General features: G+C 52.1%; 1 protein-coding gene across 1 annotated transcript in view; it reads right to left on the bottom strand.

Annotated features, from left to right (window-relative positions):
- Positions 1–25,959, bottom strand: part of CDH4 (cadherin 4) — a 484,021-nt gene that overhangs the window by 4,374 nt on the left and 453,688 nt on the right. The window contains exons 8-15 of the mRNA XM_055433932.2: positions 19,183–19,320; positions 9,209–9,394; positions 3,785–4,038; positions 3,138–3,280; positions 2,474–2,707; positions 1,392–1,625; positions 1,062–1,201; positions 222–386 (exon numbers count right to left, since the gene is read on the bottom strand). Of these exons, the coding sequence (XP_055289907.2) occupies positions 222–386; positions 1,062–1,201; positions 1,392–1,625; positions 2,474–2,707; positions 3,138–3,280; positions 3,785–4,038; positions 9,209–9,394; positions 19,183–19,320 (1,494 nt within the window). The remainder of the gene's footprint in view (positions 1–221; positions 387–1,061; positions 1,202–1,391; positions 1,626–2,473; positions 2,708–3,137; positions 3,281–3,784; positions 4,039–9,208; positions 9,395–19,182; positions 19,321–25,959) is intronic.

The raw sequence follows: 25,959 nt of genomic DNA, 5'->3' as shown, positions 1-25,959 counted from the left end.
TTCAAGCGTGTGGTCAGGTGGCCGCCCTGGATGAATGCCCACCTCCTAGGCCATTCCCAGTGGGGAGGGGCTCGACCTGACCCCCCGCCACGTCCCCAGGCAGGGCTCAGTGAACCCAGGTCTGAATCTGCCTCCTTACGCCACCCCCCTCACAGGAAAGTGGGCTTTTCTGGGCCGTGTGAGCAAGTGTGCCCACCCCGCCCCCCCGCCGGACCACCCACCTCGTTGATGAAGTCGCCGATGTCTCCTGGGTGGGGCACCACGGGCCTGACTGGGTACTGGGGTTCGGCGCCCACGGGCCTCTCGTCCACCCGCCGCACCCCAGGGGCCTTGCTCAGCACATGCTCCATGGCCTCTGGCTGCTGTAGCTGGCTGAGGTCGTAGTCCTGGAGGGGTGGTGGAGTCAGCGAGGGGGCCCAGGGTGGGGGTGGGGGACAGCGGGCAGAGACACCAGGGAGGTCCATGGGGTGCATCCTTATCCGGTTCTATCACCTGGTCTGTCCTTCCTGAAACGCTTGCCTTGCCTCTGTCCATCAGACCCTGTCTGTCCTCAAGGAACATGTGGGGTCTGTGCCCCCAGCTCCCCCAACCCGGGTCTATCCCTCACCTGCTCTGTACCACGTCCCTGACTTGGGACTGCTGTTACCCCACTTCACAGGGATCTCTAAGCTTTCATGGGGTAAAGTGAAAGTTACTCAGTCTGACTCTTTGTGATCCCCATGGACTATACTGTCCATGGAATTCTCCAGGACAGAATACTGGAGTGGGTAGCCTTTTCCTTCTCCAGGGAATCCTCCCAACCCAGGGATTGAACTGAGGTCTCCCACATTGCAGGCGGATTCTTGACCAGCTGAGCCTGGTAAGGCTCACCCCAAATCCCCAGTGAGGCCCACCCAGCAGCTCCCAGGTCCTCCTCAACGAGCCCTGGGATGCAGGGTGGCACCAGCCTGGGGTCAGTGGCTGAGGGAGGTGTGGGTGGGGGCACAGGGCTGAGGAGAGGAGGTCACAGGGTCCCCCATGGGTGTGCTCGGCGGGGCCAGGAGAGGTCCCCACAGCCTCACCTGGTCCTCCTCGCCACCCCCTTCCTCGTCGTACTTGAGAATGTTGTCCCGCACATCGTCCTCGGGGTCAATGAGCAGCTGCTTTGTGTGGCGCTCCTTCTCCCGCCGCTTCATCCACACGACGAAGAGCAGGACCATGGCTGCGGGGTGGGGCCGCTGTGAGCAGGTGTGCATGTGTGCACACTCGGGAGTGTGTGGAAGGCGGGCACGTGTGGCCACTAGGGCCCGTGTCCATCACCACGCCCTTAGTCTGGATCGGGCTTGTGGCAGACTCTGGTGGGCGCGGTGCCACCCCCGCTCCCGCCTCCGGGACCCGCAGGCCGCACTCACTGAGCAGCATGACGATGCAGATAAGGATGGCCACGATGGCACCCGTGCCCAGCCCGGCCGCCGCCACTGCGCCCACGGTGGTGCAGTCGCCGTTGTCGTCGCACGGGCACACCTTGACTTTGATGATGGACGTGTGGGACAGTGGCGGGTTCCCCGAGTCCGTGACAGTGATGGGGACGTCATACACCCCGGCCTCCAGGTGCAGGACGCGCAGGCTGAGCTGGGCGTAGTCACCTGGGTGGGGGTGGGGTGCGCTCTGCTCAGTGGGCAGCCAGCCTTCCCTCCTGAGCGACACGAACGCAGGCAAAGGCTTGGCCTGTCTGGCTAAGACACACGTAGGCACACACGCACATGCGCACACACATACCACACACCATCTGTCGTCCTGTAAGGTTAAGAGACTTGACAATTCAGGAATAGAGCGATTGCAACATGTAGGATGAAGGAATTATTTCCTTAATATGAAAAGAGTTCTACCAAGTCAATTAGGAAAAAAAACCCATTCCAAAGAAAAATAGGGAAGGACATAGAACAGATAATTCACAGAAGCAAAAAATGGCAAATAGATGAAAAAATGTCCACTGGTAGTTAAAAGATGCAAGTGGAAACAATGATTTTGGCTAAGAAATTGGAAAAATGATTTTAAAACAATAATGCTGTGTTGGCAAGGGATTGTGGAACAAGTAAATGCTATCAGAACTCCAGAACTTGGAAGCCCTGTCCACCAAGGCCATGACTAGGAAAGTGCCTCAGGGAACATGGTGGTGGTGGGGGGCCCATTGTTTGATGACTGGCTCAGGGAGTTGTCGTGGTCACGTGTGATTACAGTGGCAGAATGGTCACGTGGAGCTCTTTAAAGGACAAGGTTGGGGCCTGCCTTGGGGCCTCCTCGGTAGCTGAGCCCTGGAGTAGGCATGGCCCCTGCCCTGTGGGAGAGGGCTGCATGGCCCCTGTGAGACTGGTTCTCAACTCCACTGCTCGCGCTTCCCGGGTGACAGGCCTGGGTGGGGCTGCCCTCTGGACTCGGTCTGACTTTCCCAGCGGCCAGGCAGCCAGTGGGCAGGTACCCAAGGTGGGCTCACCATTAAGGCGGGTGACAGTCCAATTGTTGCGCACGCTTGCCGGGACAAAGGGCAGCTCGAAGACGTAGGGCCCGATGTTGGGGTCCACGTCAGCATCAGCCGCTGTGATGTTGATGGCATTCAGGCTGGGCTTCTCACAGACCTGTGCCTCCTTGGGCAGCAGCTCGGGGGCGTTGTCGTTGATGTCGATAAGATAGATCTGGAGGGTCCCAGTACCACTGGCCGGGGGGATCCCTGTGGGTTGGACGTGGGCAGTCACGCGGGCACTCCTGGGCTCCACAAGCACAGGCCTGCCCAGGACACACCCCATGGCCCCATACACTGACTCTGCTGTGTGACATACACAGCGACTCAGTTGCACATGTATGAGTGGCACACGCCTGCGGACATGTGGTCATCCTGGAGCTCCCAAACCTAGCCCCTGCCTCAGTGCAGGCCCACGGTGTGGGTGGACTGGTGCTGGCTGGCCAGAGCTGCTCCCTCTGTCCTGTTTGCTGACTGTGGTCCTGCCTTTCGGTGGCATCTCTAACCTGACAGTAACAATCGTGTTTTTTGGCTGAGGCAGGCTTCAAATGGATGAGGGAGGGGCCGCGGGGCACCAGTGGTTGAGGGGGCCCAACTCACAGCACCCCCACCCAGCACATCTCCCGGCCCCCGGGTGCACCGTTGTCAGCTGCCAGGAAAGTGGCCTCATAAACGTTGTTCTTGATGTAGAGAGACTCGCGGTCAAGCACGGCCGCCGTGCTGATCTGGCCGTTGGTGGCATTAATGTGTAGCCAGTTCGCTGGGTCTGAAAGCTTTGAGTATCTGCAGGGAGGAGGAGGGGTGAGGCGAGGGACTGGGGGAGCCCCTCCTGCCTGCCTGCTTGCTCCCTGAGCTCACTGGGGCCTCCCACTTGGGCCGGTGACAGCAGTGGCTGGAAGTCCCTGAGGAGGATGGGCTACTTAACCTCACAAAAACCCTGGGAGGCAGATTCTCCTATCACCCCCCTTTACAGAGGGGAGACGGGGGAGCAGAGAGGGCTGGTGACTTGCAAAGTCACACAGCTTGGGAATGAGAGGTGGGGTCCGGACCCAGTCTGATGCCAGATGTGGATGAATGTCTTTCAAGCTTTTTCCACCATCTTGTGGGAGGGCAGCCTGGCGGCTGGTGATCCAGCTGTCCCTGGACTGGGTCTCCCTGCCTGGGGGCACCCCTAAACACCCACCCAGGACTTTCCGGGTCTCAGGTTTCACTGGGCACTTTAGGACTCTTCTCTGTGGAGCACGGGGCACCCCCTTCCCAGGGCCTGAGGGCGCTCTGCGGGCCCACCTCACAGCCTGCTGCATGAACCGGTCGGGATCCACTGCTGAGAATGTGGTGAGCACAGTGCCAGTGGGCACGCCCTCCTCCAGGCGGATCAGCTTGTGGTTGGAGGGGAAGTAGGGGGCCTCATTGATGTCCATGACGGAGATGGTCACCCCCGCCGTGGACTGGAAGGACATCTGGATCCCGCTGGCCAGGGGTGCCTGGTTGGACACCATCACGGTCAGCATGAATGCTCTGTTCAGCTCATAGTCGACTGCCTGGAATGAGAGGCACCAAGAGGGGCAGCCGGCTTAGTGCCCACGGGGCTGCTTGGTCTGCACCTGCTAGCCCTGGGCCCCTGAGGCCGGTCCCCAGGAATGCCGTCCCCCAGCTTCTGTGTGTGGTTTCCTGCAGAGTTAGGGCAGTGGGAGGAGAGAGAGAGTGGGGTTGAAGGACCTCACACCTCACCTTCCACCCCCACATCATGGAGTGGCAGTAGCTGGGCTCCCTGGGGCCATAGTTCCTCCAGGTCCCCCCCAACCAGGCCTCCAGCTCTCATCCTGCAATGGGAGTGTAGAACCCCCACCCTGCTTCTGATGCCCTGGGGGTTTGTTGTCTGTCCAGGCTGATCACGTGCTATGGGGGCTGCAGGGGTGGCCCCCAAGGATGTGTCCACCTGGAACCTGTGAATGTGTCCTTTGGGCACATAGGGTCTTTGTAGGTGTGATGAAAGTGAAGGTGTTGAGAGGTGTTGCCCTGGATTGAGGTGGCCCCCAGTCCAAGCATGGGTGCCTGGGAGTCAGGGGAGGGAGACTTGAGACGCAGGGAGGGGCCAGGTGCAGGCGCGGAGGTGGGGTGGTACGAATCCAGCCAAGGACAGCACCAGGAACTGGACGAGGCTGGGGGGACCCTCCCAGAGCTGTGAGAGGACATTCTTCAGTTGTCACCCACCTGGTCAGGGGTGAGTTACAGGACACCAGTCCCTGAGAGCTTGTGGACCCTTCACCTCTGTGTGGGTCCCTGTGTGAACATTCTTTCCAGTTCACACACGTGTTGGGGTGTCAGGACCCTGACTGATAAGTGCTGGTGTGGTCTGCAGGGAGTGGCTGGCCTGCGGGGTCATCTTCACGTGTTGAGGAGGACGAACGCTGCACAGAGGGGCCCCAAGACGTGTAATTTTTTGTGGCAGAGCTCGCAGCAGTCTCACTGGACAACAGGCAGCATGTCACACTGCGACTGCACTTGAATAATTCTGCTTGGATGCATGTGATGCCCAAGAATGTTCACCACAGTATCATCTGTATTGTTCATGGAGGATGCAGACTGTTCATGGAAGATGCTGCGGTTTCCACGGCACTGGTGGATGGACGAGCCGTGTCCACACAGTGGGGAAATTAGCAGCTGTAAGAACCAGGGCGATGCACACGGAAGTGGCGAGACCTCCAGGATGGTTTGGTGAGCCGAAAAGGCAACATCCTTTGTTTGCTGCCTCTTGTGTAAAAGGGGGAGAGGAGTGTGTATTTGTGTATGCACCTGCTTGTATTTGTAGAAAGGTAGTGGAAACAGTGTCAGACTTTATTTTTTTGGGCCCCAAAATCACTGCAGATGCTGATTGCAGCCATGAAATTAAAAGACGCTTGCTCCTTGGAAGGAAAGTTATGACCAACCTTGATAGTATATTAAAAAGCAGAGACATTACTTTGCCAACCAAGGTCCGTCTAGTCAAGGCAATGGTTTTTCCCGTGGTCATGTATGGATGTGAGAGTTGGACTGTGAAGAAAGCTGATCGCCGAAGAATCGATGCTTTTGAACTGTGGTGTTGGAGAAGACTCTTGAGAGTCCCTTATACTGCAAGGAGATCCAACCAGTCCATTCTAGAGGAGATCAATCCTGGATGTTCATTGGAGGGACTGATGCTAAAGCTGAAGCTGCAATACTTTGGCCACCTCATGCGACGAGTTGACTCACTGGAAAAGACTCTGATGCTGGGAAAGGTTGGGGGCGGGAGGAGAAGGGGATGACAGAGAATGAGATGGCTGGATGGCATCACCGACTCGATGGACATGAGTTTGAGTGAACTCCGGGAGTTGGTGATGGACAGGGAGGCCTGGCGTGCTGTGATTCATGGGGTCGCGGAGAGTCGGACACGACTGAGCGACTGAACTGAACTGATGCTGAAAAGAAGGGAAAAAACCTCGTAAAAATGGTCACCCCTGAGTAGAGGGAAGGATCCGGTGGAGGGGAGTCTAGGGGCATGAGTTTGCTGCATGTTTTGCCATATAGCTTTGCTTTTTGGAGCCACGTAAAGTCTTGTTGTTGTTCAGTGGCTAGGTCGTGTCCAACTCTTTGCAACCCCTTGGACTGCAGCATGCCAGGTTCCTCTGTCCTCCACTGTCTCCCGAAGTTTGCTTAGATTCATGTCCATTGAGTCGTGATGCTCAATGGTAATACAACTCCCAAGAAAATAATGATTTCTAGTGACTAGGACCGGAGAAGGCAATGGCAAGCCACTCTAGTACTCTTGCCTAGAAAATCCCATGGATGGAGGAGCCTGGTAGGCTGCAGTCCGTGGGGTCGCTAAGGGTTGGACACAACTGAGCGACTTCACTTTCACTTTTCACTTTCACACATTGGAGAAGGAAATGGCAACCCACTCCAGTGTTCTTGCCTGGAGAATCCCAGGGACAGGGGAGCCTGGTGGGCTTCCGTCTATGGGGTCACACAGAGTCGGACACGACTGAAGTGACTTAGCAGCAGCAGCAGCAGCAGCAGTGACTAGGACAGTATTTAGATCGTGAGTCCTTCATGGGATTTATTCTGAGGACAATAGTTATTGCAGAAAAGTCTTAAATTCATTTGGTCTTCCTGATGTTGGCAGTGATGTTTGGTTTATTTTTAAGCTTTTTACGTACAGTTGGTTCTCTATATCCATGGGTTCCACATCTGCGGACTCAACCAACCACCAACTGGAAATATTTGAAAAAAATTCCAGAAATTTCCAAAAGGCAGACCCTGAATTTGCCACACACAGGCATCTATTTACACAGTGTTGGCATTGTATCAGGTATCAGAAGTTGAAATATATGTGAGAGTATGTGCAGGTTGTGTGCAAATACTGTGTCATTTTATATGAAAGACTTGAGCATCTGTAGATTTTGGTGTCTCACTGGGTCCTGGGACCAGTCACCCCATAGATGCTGAGGGGCAACTGTATGTTATAGGTTTAAGTAAACTAGCAATTAACATTGTTTGGAGCCAACCAAGAGTTTCAGGGTAAGAGAAATTACGTCAAGTATAAAGAACAATGAAGTTAAGTAAAACCATCCCACGTTCAGTTTGGATGAAGTGTTCATGTGAATGAATGGGTGAAAGATTCGAGATGGTCAGGAAGCACGTGCTCTGAAATGAGGGACCAGATGTGCCATGAGGAAGCCACTGACAGAGCTGGCACCACAGACCCCGAGTCTGTGACAGGTCAGCAGTGGGGGGGATGTTCTAGGTGTTGAGAAATTCAAGGGATGGTGCAACCGAACACAGCGTTGGGACCCCTTTTGGGATCCAGACTCGAAAAACGGCACAGCAAAGAGACGGTTTTAGGAAAATGGAGAGAAGTTGGGTGCGGACACATCCTGGAGACTGCAGCGGTGTGGTTGGCCATGCCGGGGGCCGTAGCGGTACATAGTTAAGAGAGCAGAGGAGGGGATCCTGAGGTCTGGAAGCATGGATAGAGCAACACTAGAAACCAGGAATTGCAGTGCCAGGCGCGGGCACTCCTGTCTCTCCCGGCTAAGTGCCCTTGGAAACGTCTGTGATAAGTACTGCGACACATCTCTGCCTAGAGGGGAACTGATGGCCTCGTGGGGCTGGTGGTCCTGTGAGACCAGTGGGTGCTGGAGGCAGGCCCCCTGCTTGCCCAGCTGAGGTGCCCCCGCCCTGTCTGGACTCCCACCGCAGCTCAGCCTTGGTTTCTGTGAGCGTTTAGTCATAATGCCTGGTACATCAAACCCATGCCTTTTCAGCCTCTGTTACTAAACAAGCTATGGAGTACAGGAAGGAGTTTAAGAAGTTTCTTTTTGCAGCTTGAGGCAGTTGTAAAATAACTTAATGTAGCTTTTTACAACTGTGTATTCTGTAGTATTTTTTCATTTGGTGAAATTTTAACTGTTAATGTTTTTGGCATTGTGCTTTGTACCATTTATTAAATAAAAATTAAAAAAAAAAAGTAACTGGGTGGGCATGGAAAGGGGGCTGAGGGTGCCTGCCCATGGGAGGGCCTAGAGGTGGCGGCAGAGATCGGGGTTCTGGGACCGACACCCTCATCTCCCCACTGTCCCCTCACCACCCCCGATGACCTTGGGGGGACCCTTATCCTCTGCACGCGTTGTCTTATCTGTCAATAGAAGGGGTGTCTCACAGACCCCTCAGAGCCCCCAGTGAGGCACCTCATCCTTCATGGCACTTACCTCTTCATGGCTGAGGCCCCCCTGCCCCCCCCAAGACCTGTGTGGCTGCCAGGTCTCCAGCTCCTCCCCCAGGCCCCCCCTGAGAATAAAATGGGGGCCACTCCACTTGAATACACTGTTTCATAGAATTACAGTGGTTTCATCTGTGAACAAGTCACTGGAGGAAGTGATCTTTCTCCCGTGTGTGTCAGGCTGTGTCCCTGGAGGATGTGGGATAATGCTGCGTTTGTGTTAAAACTGTGTCCCCATGTGAGCGAAGATGCCGTCCAGAGGACAGTCATGGCTAGTAAAGTCCACAGGAGGGAAAGGAAAGCGTATTTGTAATGGGGAATCAATAATCAATTGTAATGGGGAAATCAATAGGTGATTTGCTCCAACCCTTCAATTGGAGCCTGACACACTCACCTGGTCTCTGGCTGCCTCCCCCTAACATGGCCATGACCCCTTGCTCAAAGCCCAGGGGCCGGTCTGTGCCCCAAGAGGGAGCAGCCCAGTGTGGGTGCCGGCTCTTGGGGCGGGGGCACTAAAGCCTGTGGGGAGCCCGGGAGCCGCACTGCCCCTGTGGTCAGGAGGCTCCAGGAGAAGCCTTGCTCTGGGAGCTGCAGGGGGAGGAGGGGCTGGAGGGACTGCGACCCCTGAGCTGGCCTGCTCCCCTGTGTTCCCTCCTCCCTGACCCTCCCCCGGGCACCTGGGTCACAGCTTGCTCATTGCCCCTGACAAGGCTTGTTGCCTCCTGAGGGGAAGCAGGAGGGGCTGATTCTCGGCTTTCGAGCTTCCGGAGCTTCGGGCCGGGTGTGGGGAGAAGATGGGAGAGTTATCTCTTGGTGGGGCAGGGCATGGCAGGTCAGGCTGGCAGCATCCTGGGGGTCATGTGACCAGTCCTTGTGAGGCTGCCTCTGACCCTGGCTTTTAGGGGTGCAGGCACTGAACCTGGATGTCGTTTCCGTTACATCTGTCTTGGGGCGGGAAGTGAGGGAGCACCCACCTTAACCACGGTGACCATGCCCTCGTTGGTGGCGGGGTCTGTGCGGACGCTGAAGTGGCCTGAGGGGTCCCCACTGATGATGCGGTAGACGGCGTTCCAGTTCGGGGAGTGTGGCTGATCTCGGTCCATCACCGTGAGGTTCGCCACCACCATCTCCACCCGGTTTTCTGGGACTTCCCCTGCGTACTGTAGGGTGTCAGAAAAGACAGTGTGAGGAACCCACATGGAAGCCCGCAGAGGCCGGAGAGACCTTTGCCCACCTTGGGGGCTGCCCTCTGCCTCCAGCTGCTTTCACATGGTGATCCCCAGGGGTTGGCCCATCCCACATCTGTGCTGACCCAGGGGCGTCCAGAGAGGTCCCAGTTTGTCTGCATACCAAGCCCCGACTGTGACACCCCCACGCCAGGTTGCTCCCCTAAGTCCCCTTCACGCTGCCCTGCTCTGTGCAGCTGGGGACCAATGCCAGTACCTGGGGCTTACGAGAGAGTAAAATGTGCTTGTGAGATGGGAAATGAACAGGAGTGGGCGGCAACTGCAAAGGGCTTCCTGGACTGAATCACCTCTGGGTCCCTGATGGGCCCTGCGGCCTGTGGTCAGCAGCTGCAGCTGGGCAGGTGACCAGACACGGAGCCTTGGCCCTTGTTTTCCTGTCTCAGCTCAGTGAGGGCTTCGAGCCATCCCCGTCAGTGAGTGTGGTTCACGTGGCAGCAGTGGTTATGGGCAGGCAAAGTGCGTGTGAGTGTGCCTGGCTGTTGGTCCTGGTGCTGAGATGCTGATAGAAAGCTGAGTGCCTCTCACCCGTGAGAATCACTGCTGTACAGACATGGCCCAGCTCAAAAGAGCCCTGAGCTGGGTTTACGCTCTGAGTAAGTCTTGCAATTCTTCCTAATTTGTGAATGAGGGCCCTGCATTCTTACTTTACACTGGACCTACAAGTCACGTGACTATCCTTTGACTGCGCAGTGTGCTTTTGAGCCACAAAAGCTGGGCACAAACCTGGACAAATAGCCCTGGCTTCCTTGTGTTCACAGCAGTGCAGCCCTAACCGTGGTTACTGACTTCCAGGTGAAGTTTATTGGAAAAGGATATTTTAATTCATGCAGGTTTAAAAAAGGTTCACAAAGAAGGGCCTTAAGCTGGTAAGTCTGATTTAGGATTTTCTTGTCAGACTTCCCCTAGCCATCATGAATTTTTAATTTTATTTCTGGGGTTTTCAGGCACAGGGAAAGCCTCCCCCATGCCCCATGGGATACTAAGGCAGATATTTCGGAAAGGAAAGATTTAAGGAAGGAGGGTTGGAATGGGATTTCTTGCCTTGCTATCGGCAATTCAGAACTCACACCTACCCACCCCAGGGGCAGGTGGATTTCCTGTTCATGCCTGGGCCTTCCAGCACAATCCCAACTCCTCCCAAGGGAGGGTTACAGTAGCAGAAGAGTTGGGGAGAACAGGGAGCCCAGTGACCCCTCAGCTGGGCCGAGCAGATGACAGAGCCTGCCCCCACTCCCTGGGGGACGCCAAGCCCCCGAGATGTTGCTCTGTGCCCCCTATTCAAGCCATGACTGGTCCTATCTCGGCTCAGGTCTGAGGGCCTGCCCCCTCCTGCCACCTTCTTCCAGGGCCTGGGAGTCTGATATGGCTGAAGGTGTGAACTGCGAGGGGAGTGCCCCGATCTGGCCCATGCCTGGGGATCTGTCCTGGTAGCCCTGTCCAGCCAGGATGTGGTTGAGCCCCGCCAGCCTTGGGACCTGAGGGGCTGAGTTGGCTTCTGTTGGGAAGTGATATTCCAATAATTTTAATATATATTTATTCAGTTTCTTTGTTATTTGCAGTTGGAGTTGCCAGTCTCCTCCTCTTCTCTCCACCCTGCACTTTTGGGCTCCTCTCTCTCCTCTTCATTTTCCCACACGTGAGGCCCTGGGGGCTCCACAGGGAGGAAAGTCCCGGCTTAGGGATATGGGCCGAAGGGATGGAGCTCTGGGTGGCTGCTGCAAGGGGTCAGAGGTGGGGGCGGCACAATGTCCTGGTGATTTTAATCTTTGAAGTTTAGTTTCCTGCCCAGTGAGACTGTGGCGATTTCTGTTGGCTGCCGAGCTTCGAATCGGGAGCTGACAGGTGGGAGCTGTGGCTCATAATAACGGGGTGAGACCAGGGGGCTGACGTCCATCCTCCTCCACCCCCAGGAGGAACCCGGGGCCCAGGACCGGGTGGGACACTGCAGCCTCGCCCCTTCTTGCAGTGCTGTGGTAGGAGCTCGTGAGTAACGAGGGGACGTGCCCCTGTGACCCTGGCTCAGGGGAGGACCCGACCCTCAGCCATAGACACCTTGAAGCCCCTCCCTGGCTTTGTGGTTCACAGGCAGGCTTGGTCACCCCCTTTCCAGAAAGGGGGGTACTGGGGCTTGTCCTTTCTTCCATCTTCAGAGAACCTTGGGATGGGAACCGCCAGAAGCTCACCTTCCATTTTAAAGATACGTATTTTTTTGGCTGTGCCAGGTCTTAGCTGCGGCACGTGGGACCTTTTGTGTCATGTGGGATCTTTTAAGTTGTGGCGTGGGAACTCTGAGTTGTGGCATGTGGGGTCTAGTTCCCTGACCAGGGGTTGAACACAGGCTCCCTGTACTGGGAGTGTGGAATCTTAGCCACTGGACCACCAGGGAAGTCCCCCTTTTAAAAATATTTAACCTAACAAATATTCATGCTTGCCTTGGATGGGGAATAGGTCATCCAGTCAAATACACATTGAAAACGAACCTATCACAGTCTACAGCTATGTACCTGCAGGACTCCTGGCCTCCTCTTTTGGTATTTATATAATATAGTTTATCTACAAGGAAAGGATCGTTATATTCTTCACCTGTCCTGTCCACTGGCTTTTCAGTGATTAATCTATTTGGAGGATTTTCCATATTAGGATATCATACATCACTTCATGTTTGTTTCAAGTGGTTCTGTTGTATTTCATTGTATCAACATATATGAATTTTCTCTGACCACCTTCTTTGCCGCTATCCTTTTTTTTTTTTTTAACAGATGAGGAAACTGGACTTGGGATGAACGTTCTTGCGCCTCCATCCTGACCTCTCCCCCGCTGAAGGCAGAGCTGGAACCCTGTCTGCTCAACTGCCAGGTCAGGCCCCTTGTGATGGAGGTCAGGTACCAACTGGTGGCATTTTTAGGGCAGAGAACAAACTTCCCTGTAGTTCAGTGGATGCTCCCGGCTTCACCCTGAGCTTTGTAACACTCAGGTGTAAAAAGGGGAAGACATTCCTATGCTCAGAGAGGTCTGGCCATCAGCCCAAGGTCACACAACAGGAGGGACTCTCGGGGCAGAAGGGGTTTCCTGACTCCAGGAGACCCTCCTGTGGGCTTGTGTGTGGGTGGTGAGGGAGCTGGGTCTTGGGGCTTTGGTCCAGGACCGGGGCCTGGTGTGGGTCTGTGTTCTGGGGGCTCAGCCCTGTCCCCCAGGGAGTGCTGAGGTCAGTGGCCTTCTGACAGCAGGAAAGCCATGCAGGGGCAGCAAGCATAGTGCAGGCCCAGAGCAGGCAAAGGGAAAATGACTTTTAATTAACGTTTAAGAATAGGAATTGGATCATGCAAATCCACCCTCCCATCTCTTCAGCTTCTGCTGATTGTTCTTGATTAAACTCGATAAAAATAGCCCAGCTATGTATGGGGGTGTGGCCAGTCCCCACTGAGCCCAGCAGACCGTGTCCTGGGGTCCTGCTTGCCACTGGGCCCCAGGAACATGCTCCAGGGTGCCTCCTTGGTCATATGCACACCCTGGCCGGGGTCTCAGTGTAATTCCTGGGCTGCCCATTCTTCAGAGGTGGGTATGGACCTGGGGATATCTTGCTGGTCATCCCCCTGCCCTTGTGCGGATGCCCCGGTGCACACAGGGAGTCAGGACAGTTCTCCTCCCCTTCCTGTCCCCCTCTCCTTTGCTTGCTTGCGGGTCACCCAGGATCCAGCCTTTCTGGGGGCTCAGGGTGTTTGCAGTGTGGCTGGTGTGCAGAAGGGCAGGCGAGATTAAGATTAGAAGCACGAAGAGCCACAGGAGGCCAGGCTGTCAAAGCCAGACCAGGGCTCAGGACAGTGGACAGAAGTGGTCCCCTATGGACCCGCCCAGCAGGAGCTTGGGTGTAGGGGCCACGTTGAGGCCCCCTCTGGAGCTGCAGAACCCAGGGTTGGGGAGGGCTGGCAGGTGCAGAGGACATAGGGGTTGGGAGGGTCTCGGAGGACAGGGGTGTGGTGAGCAGGTGGCCTGGGGAGCAGGGGACCTTGGGCAGCCCAGAAATAACCCTCTGGGCCTCAGGTGTCTCTGTTGGGAAAAGGGTAGCAGCCATTTCCCTGACAGAAAACCCTCCTCTTAGGATGAGGTGTTTGAACACGAGGCTTCACAACGTATGGCTGATTGTCCAGCCACTCAGAGGAATTCAGTGGGCACGTCTGTGGGAAGTGGCAGGTATGCAGGATGGTGCTGATGGGGTCACGGGAGTGGCTGTTCTTTTTAACTGAAGTCTGGTTGATTTACAGTGTCAGTTTCAGGTGCACAGCGAAGTGATTCTGTTATGTATGTATGTATATTCTTTTTCAGATTCTTTCATCATATAGGTTAAAAAATACTGAGTAGAGTTCCCTGTGGTATACAGTAGGTCCTCATGGATTATCTATTTTATATATAGTACTGTATATATTTTTTATACTACTTATATATAGTAGTGTAGTTAATCCAAAACTCCTAATTTACTCCTCTCCCCACTTCCCCTTTGATAACCATAAGTTTGTTTTCTAAGTCCCTGAGTCTGTTTTCTGTTTTGTAAATAAGTTCACTTGTATCGTTTTTTAGATTTGACATATAAGTGATGTCATACTGCATTTGTCTTTCTCTGACTTCACTTACTATGATCACCTCTACGATCACTTACTACGGATCATCATCCATCCCTGTTGCTGTACATGGTATTATTTCATTCTTTTTTATGGCTGAGTAATATTCCATTATATATATGTCCCACACCTTTATCCATTTCTGTGTCAGTTGACTCTTAGATTACTTCCATGTCCTGTCTGTTGTAAATAGTGCTGCAGTGAACACTGGGGTGTGTGCATCTTCTCAAATTATGGTTTTCTCTGGATATATATGCCCAGGAGTGGGATTGCTGGGTAATATCTAGATCTGTATTCAGTGCTTTTTTTTTTTAAGGAACCTCCATATTGTTCTCCATAGTGGCTGCACCAGTTTGCATTCCCACCAACAGTGTAAGAGGCTCCCTTTTCTCCACAGCCTCTCCAGCATTTGTTGTTTGTAGACTTTTAAATGATGGCCATTCTTACTGGTGGGAGGTGGTATCTCTTTGCAGTTTTGATTTACATTTCTCTACTAATTAGCATTGTTGACCATCTTTTCATGTGCCTTTTGGCTATTTCTATGTCTTCTCTGGAAAAATGTCTACTTAGGTTTTCTGCCCATTTCTTGATTGGGTGGTTTTTTTACATTGAGCCACATGAGCTGTTTGTGTATTTTGGAGATTAAGTCCTCGTCAGTTGCCTCATTTGCAAGTATTTCCTCCCATTCCATAGGTTGTCCTTTTATTTACGGTTTTCTTTGCTGTGTAAAAACTCTAAAGTTTTATTAGGTCCCATTTGTTTTATTACAATTTATTTTAAATATTTATTTATTTGGCTGCTCTGGGTCTTAGTTGAGGCATTTGGGATCTAGTTCCCTAACCAGGGATTGGACCTGGGCCCCCTGCATTGGGAGTGAGGAGTCTTAGCCACTGGACCACCAGGGACGTCCCTATTTGTTTTTATTTTCAGTACTCTGGAAGATGGATCCAAAGATATACTGCTGTGATTTATGTCAAAGAGTGTCCTCCCTATATTTTCCTCTAGAAGTTTACAGTATCTGGTCTTATATTTTAAGTGTTTAATCCATTTTGAGCTTTTGTATGATGTTAGAGAATGTTCTAATTTCATTCTTTTACATATAGGTGTCAGTTTCCCCAGCACCACTTACTCAAGAGACTGTCTTTTCTCCATTGTATATTCTTGCCTCCTTTGTCATAGATATTGTGACCATAGGTGCATGTGGGTTTATTTCTAAACTTTCTATCCTGTTCCATTGGTCTATATTTTTATTTTTGTGCCAATATCTTAGTGTCTTGATGACTATAGCTTTGTAGTATTGTGTGAAGTCAGGGAGCCTGTTTCCTCCAGCTCTGTTTTTCTTTCTCATAATTTCTTTAGCTGTTTGGGGTCTTTTGTGTTTCCATACAAATTGTGAAATTTTTTGTTCTAGTTCTGTGAAGAATGCCATTGGTAATTTGATTGAGATTGCGTTGGATCTGTAGATTGTCTTGGGTAGTATAGTCATTTTGACGATATTGAGTCTTCCAATCCACTTGGTGTATCTCTCCATCTGTTTGTGTTGTCTTTAATTCCTTTCATCAGTGTCTCATAGTTTTCTGAGTACAGGTTTTTTGTCTCTGTAGGTAGGTTTATTCCTAGGTATTTTATTCTTTTTGTTGTGATGTTAAGTGGGATTGTTCTCTTAATTTCCCTTCTGATCTTTCATTGTAAATTTGTAGAAATGCAACAGATTTCTATACATTAATTTTGTATACTACAACTTTACCAAATTCATTGATGAGCTCTGGTAGTTTTCTGGTAGCATCTTTAGGATTTTCGTGTATCAGTTCAGTTCAGTTCAGTCGCTCAGTCGTGTCCGACTCTCCGCGACCCCATGAATCACAGCACGCCAGGCCTCCCTGTCCATCACCAACTCCCGGAGTACACTCAAACTCATGTCCACAGAGTCGGTGATGCCATCCAGCCATCTCATTCTCCGTCGTCCCCTTCTCCTCCCGCCCCCAACCTTTCCCAGCATCAGAGTCTTTTCCAGTGAGTCAACTCGTCTCATGAGGTGGCCAAAGTATTGGAGTTTCAGCTTTAGCATCAGTCCCTCCAATGAACATCCAGGATTGATCTCCTTTAGAATGGACTGGTTGGATCTCCTTGCAGTATAAGGGACTCTCAAGAGTCTTCTCCAACACCACAGTTCAAAAGCATCGATTCTTCGGCGATCAGCTTTCTTCACAGTCCAACTCTCACATCCATACATGACCACGGGAAAAACCATTGCCTTGACTAGACGGACCTTGGTCGGCAAAGTAATGTCTCTGCTTTTTAATATACTATCAAGGTTGGTCATAACTTTCCTTCCAAGGAGCAAGCGTCTTTTAATTTCATGGCTGCAATCAGCATCTGCAGTGATTTTGGAGCCCAAAAAAACAAAGTCTGACACTGTTTCCACTGTTTTTCCATCTATTTCCCATGAAGTGATGGGACCAGATGCCATGATCTTTGTTTTCTGAATGTTGAGCTTCAAGCCAACCTTTTCACTCTCCTCTTTCACTTTCATCAAGAGGCTTTTGAGTTTCTCTTCACTTTATTTTCGTGTATAGGATCATGTAATCTGCCAACAGTGACAGTTTTACTCCTTCTTTTCCAGTTTGGATAAATTTTATTTCTTTTTCTATGATTGCCTTGGTTAGGGCTTCCAAAACTATGCCGAATAAAAGCGGCAAAAGTGGACATTCTTGTCTAGATCTTACCTTAGAAGAAATGCTTTCACTTTCTCACAGCTGAGTATGATGTTAACTGTGGGTTTGTCATACATGGCCTTTATTATGTTGAGGTAGGTGCCCTCTATGCCCACTTTCTGGACAGTTTTTATCATAAATGGGTGTTGAATTTTATCAAGTTTTTTCTGCATCTATTGAGATGATCATATGGTTTTTATTCTTCAATTTGTGAATGTGGTGGATCACATTGATTGATTTGCAGATGTTGACAAATCCTTGTATCCCTGGAATGAATTCTCCTTGCTCATGGCAGGAGGTCCCAGTTTTTTTTTTTTAATTGATTGATACTTTTAATGTGTTGTTGGATTCCGTTTGCTAGTGTTTTGTTGAGGATTTTTGCATCTATGTTCATCAGTGATATTGGCTTGTAATTTTCCTCTTTTGAAGCATCTGCCTGATTTTGGTATCAAGGTGATGGTAGCTTCATAGAATGAATTGTTCCTTCCTCTGCAATTTTTCAGAATAGTTTCAAGAAGATATGTGTTAACTCTTTTCTAAATGTTTCATAGAATTCACCTGTGAAGCCATCTGGTCTGGAACTTTTGTTTGTTGGGAGTTTTTAAATCACAGTTTCAACTTCAGTACTTGTTATTGGTCTGGTCATATTTTCTGTTTCTTCATGGTTCATTTTTGGGAGATGGTACCTTTCTAAGAGTTTGTCCATTTTTTCTAGCTTGTCTACTTTATTGCCATACAGTTGCCTGTGACAGTCTCAAAGAACCGGTTTTTAGTTTAACTGACTTTCCCGTGACGGGATTTGCTTACATTGTGAGGGTGCTCTCCTCCCATCGTGTTGCGGTCTCTTCTTTATATCCCTGGATGTAGAAAAGCTCTTTTGGCAAGTCCCAGTCTTTTTTATGGATTGACTGTTCAGCAGTTGTGATTTTGAGTTTTGTGGTAGGAGATGGGCTCAAGGCCTTCTACTCCGCCATCCTGCCTTCTCCTCTCTGTGAGGCTGTTCTATTCCCCATTCCTATTCTTGCAACCTTTCTATGAACTTGAACTTATTTCTAAACACATGTTGAAAAAATTCCAAGGCCACCATTTGGAATCTGGAGGTGGAAATGTCTTCAGGACACATCATAAACAGAAAACTAGAAATGACGCAAGGGACAGAATTAAAACACCAGGGCCTCTTCCTCAAAGTAAGTCATTTTGTAATTTTAAGTTGCTGTGCTGTGTGTGTGAATGACCTAACCAAAATTCAAGTGAAAAGAAAATGATTAAGTTGGGAGACACAGTGAAAATTTGTTCCTGAAAATTTCTAAGGATCCATGCTGAGAACAGAAAAACCCCAAAAGGGTGGGGGCTGCCTTGGGGATGGGCCTGGGGTTCCTGCAGGCTGGGGGATGTCTCACTCATGTCCAGACTCTCTGGACGTTGCCCCCTGGCCGTGGGGAGCCCACAGAATGGAAGCTATCCCACCCTGACCCCACAGGGCGATCTGACATCTGCCCACCAGGTGGCACTGTGCCCTCATGGCTGGGACTGCCCTCTTCCGGCCTTGGTCCAACCGGACCTAGAGCCTGGGACTCTAGGATGCAGGACAGAGGGCTGAAGATTGGGATGGAAGGGTGTGGGGGCCATGGGTAAGCAGGCTGAGGGGATGCTGACGTGGGCTCATTGAGAGGGGCTTTCCTCTCCTTCCCCTGAGAGCTCAGCTTCTGGGGCCCACTCCCAGCTGCTCCCCTCGTGGACCCTGTGGCTTTCTGGGTAAGTGACTTAGCCTCTCTGAGCCTCGGCCTCCTCTCCCATAACTGGGTCCTGAGCTTCACGGGGTTGGTGGGGACCAAAGGTTGACCAGACGCCCAGGTCTTCTGTTGTTGCAGTTACTTTCTCATCTACTCGTTGTCCCAGGAACCCTCACTGACCACCCTCCCACCACCCACCACATTTCCGGCCAGGCAGCTGCAGGGTGGGTGTAGGTTCTTGTCCTATCAGCACCTCCACCCCAGGGTGAGTGGACTGAAGGACAGAGCTCCTTGGGAACCAAGAGGAATTGGGAGCCCGTGACTGCGGTGGCTGTGTGATCCCATGGCTGTGCCACTAGGCCATTCTTGTGGGCACTTAGCTCTGTGGGCAGCCTGGCTTGTGGCCTGGTCACAGCCCGCTGGCTGTGCCTGAAGGGGCAGGGCACATTGTGGCCCCCACTGCCCTCCTGCTGATGGTGGGCTGTGGAGGATCCTGCCAGAGGGCCCTGGCATGTCCCCCTGCAGCCCCCAGTCTGTCCCGCCGAGCACACCCCAAAGTGGCCGACGCTTTAGCCTCTCCCCGGAGCCTGAACACCACTGGCCAACGCCTCCAGATTCAGGAAGGGACATGCACTCACCGTGCTGGCAGTGAACTCTGGTGGGTTGTCGTTCACGTCTGTCACTGTGATGATGGCGGTGGCTGTGTTTGAGAGGCCATAATTCAGATTTCCTTCCATATCTGTGGCCTGAATGATAACCATGTACTGCTGGACTTTCTAGAAGGGACAAGGGGGAAGAACAGAGCAGCAGTTTGGGTTTAGCTGTTTATACTTTCATCAAAGAAACATATTCCCTGGATGGACTCAGCTGCTGCTGGGTCCCTTTCCTGCCCAGGGTGTTGGCCACAGGGTGCTCGGCAGGTGACCTGGCAGAAGAACATTTTCCTCACTCACAGTGGGTGGCAAGGTCTTTGCCTTCATCCCAGCACCTGGCTTTCACAGGTGTGGATCAAAGTAGAAGGAAGGAAAAGGGCGCTTGGACTGTAAGACACTGAGGTTTGCAAAATCAGGGTGGAAGTGTGCAAAGAGAGGCGACCCCAGATGTGTGTCTGCAGGGACCTCATTCTTTAGCATCTTCAGTGTCAGAAATTCAAACAGGAGAAGGGAAGTTGAGCCCCCAACCCTGTTACCTGCATACCAGCAGACTGTGTCTGCATACTGCCTGGAAGGAGTGGTTAGTGTTCAGATACAGGTGTGGGTTTTAGGAGGCAAATAAAGCTGGATGGGGACAGCAGATTTCTGGGCACTGAAGGGGCTCCCCAACCCTTCTGCAGCCAGACCTCGCCAGGAGCCACCAGTGCAGCACCCCTGAGAGAGCAGTGCCTGGTAAGGTGTCTAGACCTTCATGGGTAGCTCCGAGTTACCAAGGGACCTTTGAGGGTCAGTAAACTCTGGCCTTTGGGCCAAATCTGTCTGCCATTGCCTATTTTTTGTAAATAAAGTTTTATTGGCACACAGCCAGGTTCATTCATTTACACATTGTCTGTGGCTGATTTTGCACAACAGCTGAGCTAAGTGGCTGTGATGAGCTTACATTACTTGCAAAGCCTAAAACATTTGCTATCTGGCCCCTTTCAGAAGATGTTTGAGTCTCTTCAGTGAATAGTGTTGGGAAAGCTGGACAGCCTCATGTAAATGAAGTTAGAACACTTGCTCACACCATACACAAAAAGAAACTCCAAAGAGCTTAAAGACTTAAATATAAGACACAATACCATAAAACTCTTAGAACAGAATGTAGGCAAAACATTCTCTGCCATAAAACATAGCAGTGTTTTTTTTTTTTTTTTAGGTCAGTCTCCTAAGGCAATAGAAGCAAAAATAAACACATTTTGCACACCAAAGGAAACTTTAAACAAAGTGAGAAGACAACCTACAGATTGGGAGAAAATATTTGCAAATGGTGTAATCGATAAGGGTTTAATTTCTGAAATATACAAACAGCTCATACAAATCAATAAAAAACCAAGTAACCCAATCAAAAAATGGGCAGAAGACCTAAATATACATGTCTCCAAAGAAGATATACAGATGGCCAACAAGCATATGGAAAGATGCTCAACCTCACTAATAATTGTGCGTGCTAAGTCGCTTAGTCATATCTGACTCTCTGCAACCCCTGTAGCCCACCAGGCTCCTCCTCCAAGGGATCTTCCCAACCAAGGGATCAAACCCAGGTCTCCTGCATTGCTGGCAGAGTTTTTACCGACTGAATCACCAGGGAAGCCCTTACTAATAGAGGAATGCAAATCAAAACCACAATGAATTATCACCTCACACTGGTCAGAATGGCCATTATCAAAAATATCTACAAGCAATAAATGCTGGAGAGGATGTGGAAAAAGGGATCCCTCTCCACTGTTAGTGGGAATGTAAATTGGTGCAGCCACCATGGAGAATAGTATGGAGGTTCCTTAAAAAGCTAAAAATAGACTTACCATATTTTCCAGCAATCCCACTCCTAGGTGCATATCCAGAGAAAACTCTTAATTTGAAAAGACACATATAACCACAATGTTAACAGCTGCATTACTTACAGTAGCCAAGGCATTGTGTCCATCAACAGATGAATAAAGATGTGGTACATATATAACAGTGGGATATTACTCAGCCATAAACAGAATGAAATAATGCCATTTCCAGCAACAGGGGAGCAACTAGAGCTTATCATACTAAATGAAGTTAAGTCAGAGACAAATATGATAGCACTTGTATGATGGAATCTAAAGTATGATACAAATGAACTTCATTTATGAAAGACTCACAGAGAACAGACTTATGATTACCAAAGGGGAAGGAGGGGGTGGGGGAAGGATGGAGTAGGAGTTGGGATAAGCAGATACAAACAACTGCATATAAACTAGATGAACAATAAGACCCTGCTTCAGAGCACAAGGGGCTGGATTTGATAAAATGATGTTTCTCTAGCACTTCTGTCTCCGACCCTCCAGGGCACCGCTGGCCTGAGGGCAGACTCGGGGCCTGATTCTTTTGGCCTTGGGGTGGTTGTGGTGGGGGCTTCCCCCTCTGGACATGCCGGTCACCCCCACAGTGCCGGCTAACACCATGCCCCCCTCCAGTTCTGTCTGCAGGTTGTCCCTGACAGCAAACACATTCTTGTACTAAAGTAAACACATTTAAAAGCAGTTTCTCAGACTCACAGACTTAAAGAATGAGCTTATGGTTGCCAGGGGGAAGGAGTGGCGGGAAAGGGATAGTTATGGAGTTTGGGATGGACATATACACACTGCTATATTCAGAATGGATAACCACAGGGAACTCTGCTCAGTGTTCTGTGGTGGCTTGGATGGGAGGGGAGCTTGACATGTACATGTGTGGCTGAGTCCCTTTGCTGTGCAGCTGAAGCTATCACAACATTGTTAATTGGCTATACCCCCATACAAAATAAAAAGGTAAAAAAAAAAAAGCAGTTTCTGCCACTGCTATAAATGGCAAACCAGCATCACCTGCCGTGAATAGAAATTAGTCCTAAACATGACTGTTTATTTCTAAAGCTCCGTCTGTGAATATCTAGGCCCAGCCCACAAAGTATGGGGAAGGGGGTGGACCCAGGCCAACAGAGCCTAGAGCGCCTTCTGTCACCTCTCATCGTGCAGAGAAATGGAAGCCGAGAGACACACGCAGGTGCTGACAAGATCCTGCCCCTCTCACCTGGAGGGTCTGATTAACACAGAGCGGGGGGCTCACCTCTGCTCCCTGGGGTGGAGCCACGGGTCCCAGGAGCAGGTGGTGGCCTCGGCGGCCTCATTCTCTCCCCTTCTGCCTCGTCCACTTTGCTGTGGCCACGGGGCCTCCTTGCTGTTCCTCAGACGCACGTTCCCCTCCCCCGCCAGGGTCATGCAGGGCTGCTTTGCCTGCTCTGACACTGCTTGCGCCCATCAGCAAGGCCTTCCCTCCTTGAATAAAATACAAGTGCACACCTGCTCCCCCTGACAGATACCCACTCTCCTGAGACCCTGCTTTTCTTCTCAGCATCAGCACGGCAGCCCTCTGCCTGTTCTTGCCCCATGAGCCGGGCTCCAGAGCCCAGGACTTTGTGGTCAGAGCTCTCCCTCCGGCATCTCGAGCAGGGGTACACACTGTCACTGGCGGAGGAGACCCTCCCCAGCACCCGCAGTGACCGTCTGCATCGCAGCTTGGCTCTGCAGGCACTGGTCGGTTGCTAGTTGATTCCAGCTGTGCTAGACGCTGGCCTGGGCCAAGGACGGTGGCCATACCAGGGGCACACCTCGGACAGGCCTGTCCTATGACAGCTGGCACAGGAGGGGTGTGGGCATTGGGGATGCCCCTTGGACTGACCCCCTCCACAGGCCTGGCTGCAGATGTTTCTGGACCTCCCACAACATAAACTACAGCAGGCAGAGTCAGGGAGGGGGCTCCTGGGGTCAGTGTTAAATGGAGACCACCTCAGGGCTGGTGACCTTGTGGGGCTGAGGCATCCAGAGTCCCATTGCGGGGCACCCCCAGGGCTCTGGCCACCGGGGGTCCTGGGAGATGAGAAGCAGGAAGGAGGTGCGGGGCCTCCCGCCTGACCTGCCCAGGCCCTGCTCCGCATGAGCATCATGGGGAAGAGGACATGCAAGACGCGGCTCAGGAGCCCACTGCCCAGTGCAGGCGACTCCTCCCTAAATGGGCCACATGTGGGCCACACGGCCGGCCCGAGACAGATGGCACTTGGCTCCTGGGCCCCAGCCGCCCACCTCTGTTCCCAGCCTGCTCTCGGTGGCCAGCTGAGGTCATTCTTCAGGGACAGTAAAGAGATGATGGGACAACCTGGTGACTGGTTAAGTTGTGCTCTCAAGTCCGTCATGAGCCTTTTAGATAAAGTGAAGGTTGAGATGGACCTGGGCCCTAGGGCAGCCCAGTGCAACAACAGGTGTCCAGTAAGAAAAGATGAGGGCAGAGGACACATGAGATGGGGCAGAGGCTGGAGCAACCACAAGCCAAGGATGCCAAGGGCTGCAGCATGGCTGGAAGCCAGCGGATGCACAGGCAGTGTTCCATGACCCTCCAGAAGAAACCAGCACGGCCCAGCCTTGGTCTCAGATCCCTGCCCCCCATAGCTGTCATTTGATGGCACACAGTGTGTGGTCACCCCGGGAACCAAGGCCTCAGCTTGCCCTTCCCAGGCCACTGACGGGACCGAGGCCCCTGAAACAGCCCCATCCCCACGCTGGCCTGCCTGGAAGCAGATGGCGAGACCCTGTTGGGAGAGGCTGTCCTGTTATCCCATGGCCTCAGCATCGGGACTCTGCCCGTGTGACTGTCTGGTGGCAGGGAGGGAGGGAGACCCAGGCTGGAGGGCTGAGAGGAGGGACTTCACGCCAACTTGGCTCTTGGGACCCCACAGCAAAGGGAGAGATTTCATTAGAGCAGAGGAGGGAAAGTGTTCACCCCTTGACACTGCTGTCACGTGACTGACTGCAGCAAGAAGTCACCCCTCCAGTCTTTCTTATCTCTTTAATTGTAGAATCACTGCCTCTACATTGGGACCATTATGAGCTGCAGCCCTAAGACGACACTGGAGAACCAAACCATCTCAGAGACACGGGGACACTTCATGTGTGTGTTTGCATGGGTGTATATGCGTGTGCAAGCTTGTGTACCTGTGTGTATGCCTGTGTTTCTGGACCCATATGTGTGCACGTGTATGTTTATGTACCAGTGTGTGCACATACATGTACGTGTGTAGGCACATGTATATGTGTATGTTTGTGTGTACATGTGGTATGTCTGTGTGTGCACGTCTGGGAGTGTGCACATTGGTGCCTGTGCGAGTGTGTATTCTACAGACAACCACCACTAGAGGGCATGCCGGTCCTGCCTTTGGGAGCCAGGTGGTGGTGGTGGTGGGGTCCTTCTAGGCTGTGTGGTGCGGGGGTGAGGGGAGTGCGGGGTGCAGAAAGAAAATCCAGAGAGAAGGAGGAAATATGGGCAGGGACCCAGCAAAGCCCAGTGTCTCCCCGTGGGTGGGGCCTCTGAGATCCAGCCAGCTCAGCTGGGCTCGGACAGGTCATCGCAGGGGCACTGGGGGAATGTGGGCCAGGCTCTGCTGTGGCTTTAGCTTTAGAAAGTATACTTTCCAGACTTCATAATAGTCACCCAAGAGTGGGTGGCGGGGACCAGGTGGACCCTGGGAAACGTCCCTGGACAGACACCCTCTTGCAAATGTTCCAGCTCTACTTGTTGGGAGGGTCTAGAAGGCGATGGCACCCCACTCCAGTACTCTTGCTTGGAAAATCCCATGGACGGAGGAGCCTGGTAGGCTACAGTCCATGGAGTCGCGAAGAGTTGGACACGACTGAGCGACTTCACTTTCACTTTTCACTTTCATGCATTGGAGAAGGCAATGGCAACCCACTCCAGTGTTCTTGCCTGGAGAATTCCAGGGACGGGGGAGCCTGGTGGGCTGCCATCTATGGGGTCGCACAGAGTCGGACACGACTGAATCGACTTAGCAGCAGCAGCAGCAGCGTGAGTAAGAGATTTGATGTTTTTATTCAAAAAGCCTTCCTTGGGCCTTGCTTCTTGGCCTTAGCATGCTTGTCACCATTTGCGTGAGGCTGGGGAGGGGCCTTGGAGTTGGTGGGCTGCGTGGGGCTGTTTTCAGGGTGACTCTAGTGCCTTCTGCTGGTGGATCCATAGACCACATGCAGTATCCCCACCCATCCTTCGGCCAGCCCTGGGGAATAGGGTGCAATACCATCCCCACTTTGCAGCTGATCAAATTGGGTTCTCAGGTCGGAACTGGTGAGCCATGGGCGGCTGGATCCCAAACTCCAGCATCCCTCTTCCTGGGACCCCCTGGGACTCAAGAGAGGACCCTGGGCCCAGCTCTGGGCCAGTCATCGGCCAGCGTTCCTCCTCCACCTCTGCTCTCCCTATGACACGCCCACCCCAGTGGAGAGGGAGGGAGGTGGGGGTGTGGGCCACCTGCTGAAGGATGGTTGGTGATAGCTGTGGCCACCAGGAGGCATACTGAGCAGGTGCCCCTGCTGGTCAGCCTGGCAGCTGCCCAGCAGTTCCCCTGCTCCTGCCAGGTGCAGAGCCCCCAGAGCCGGGCAGCAGTGGTGCTGCAGTGAATTTATTAAAACATGATCTGACCATTTTCAAGTTTGGGAGGAGGGAAGAAAACTGCAAGCAGGAGTCCCTGGGGTGAAAATTTCACTCACCTCCCCGTAGCTCAGCATTTAAATTTTGCAGAACATCCATCAATAATGCAGCTGGCTGGCCTGCCCTAGAAAAGCATCAAAGATTCCTGCACCCTCCACTCTCGGCCCTCTCCACTTGGGGCTGCCAGGACACGCAGCTCGGGCCCTGCTGCCCTGCTGCTTC

The sequence above is a fragment of the Moschus berezovskii genome, chromosome 15 (assembly GCF_049115385.1).
Source record: "Moschus berezovskii isolate FMDL1 chromosome 15, NW_MosBer_1.0, whole genome shotgun sequence".
In the NCBI taxonomy this organism is placed as follows: Eukaryota; Metazoa; Chordata; class Mammalia; order Artiodactyla; family Moschidae; genus Moschus; species Moschus berezovskii.
Note: the sequence above shows the minus strand (reverse complement) of the source record. Positions and strands in the feature narration are given on the sequence as shown.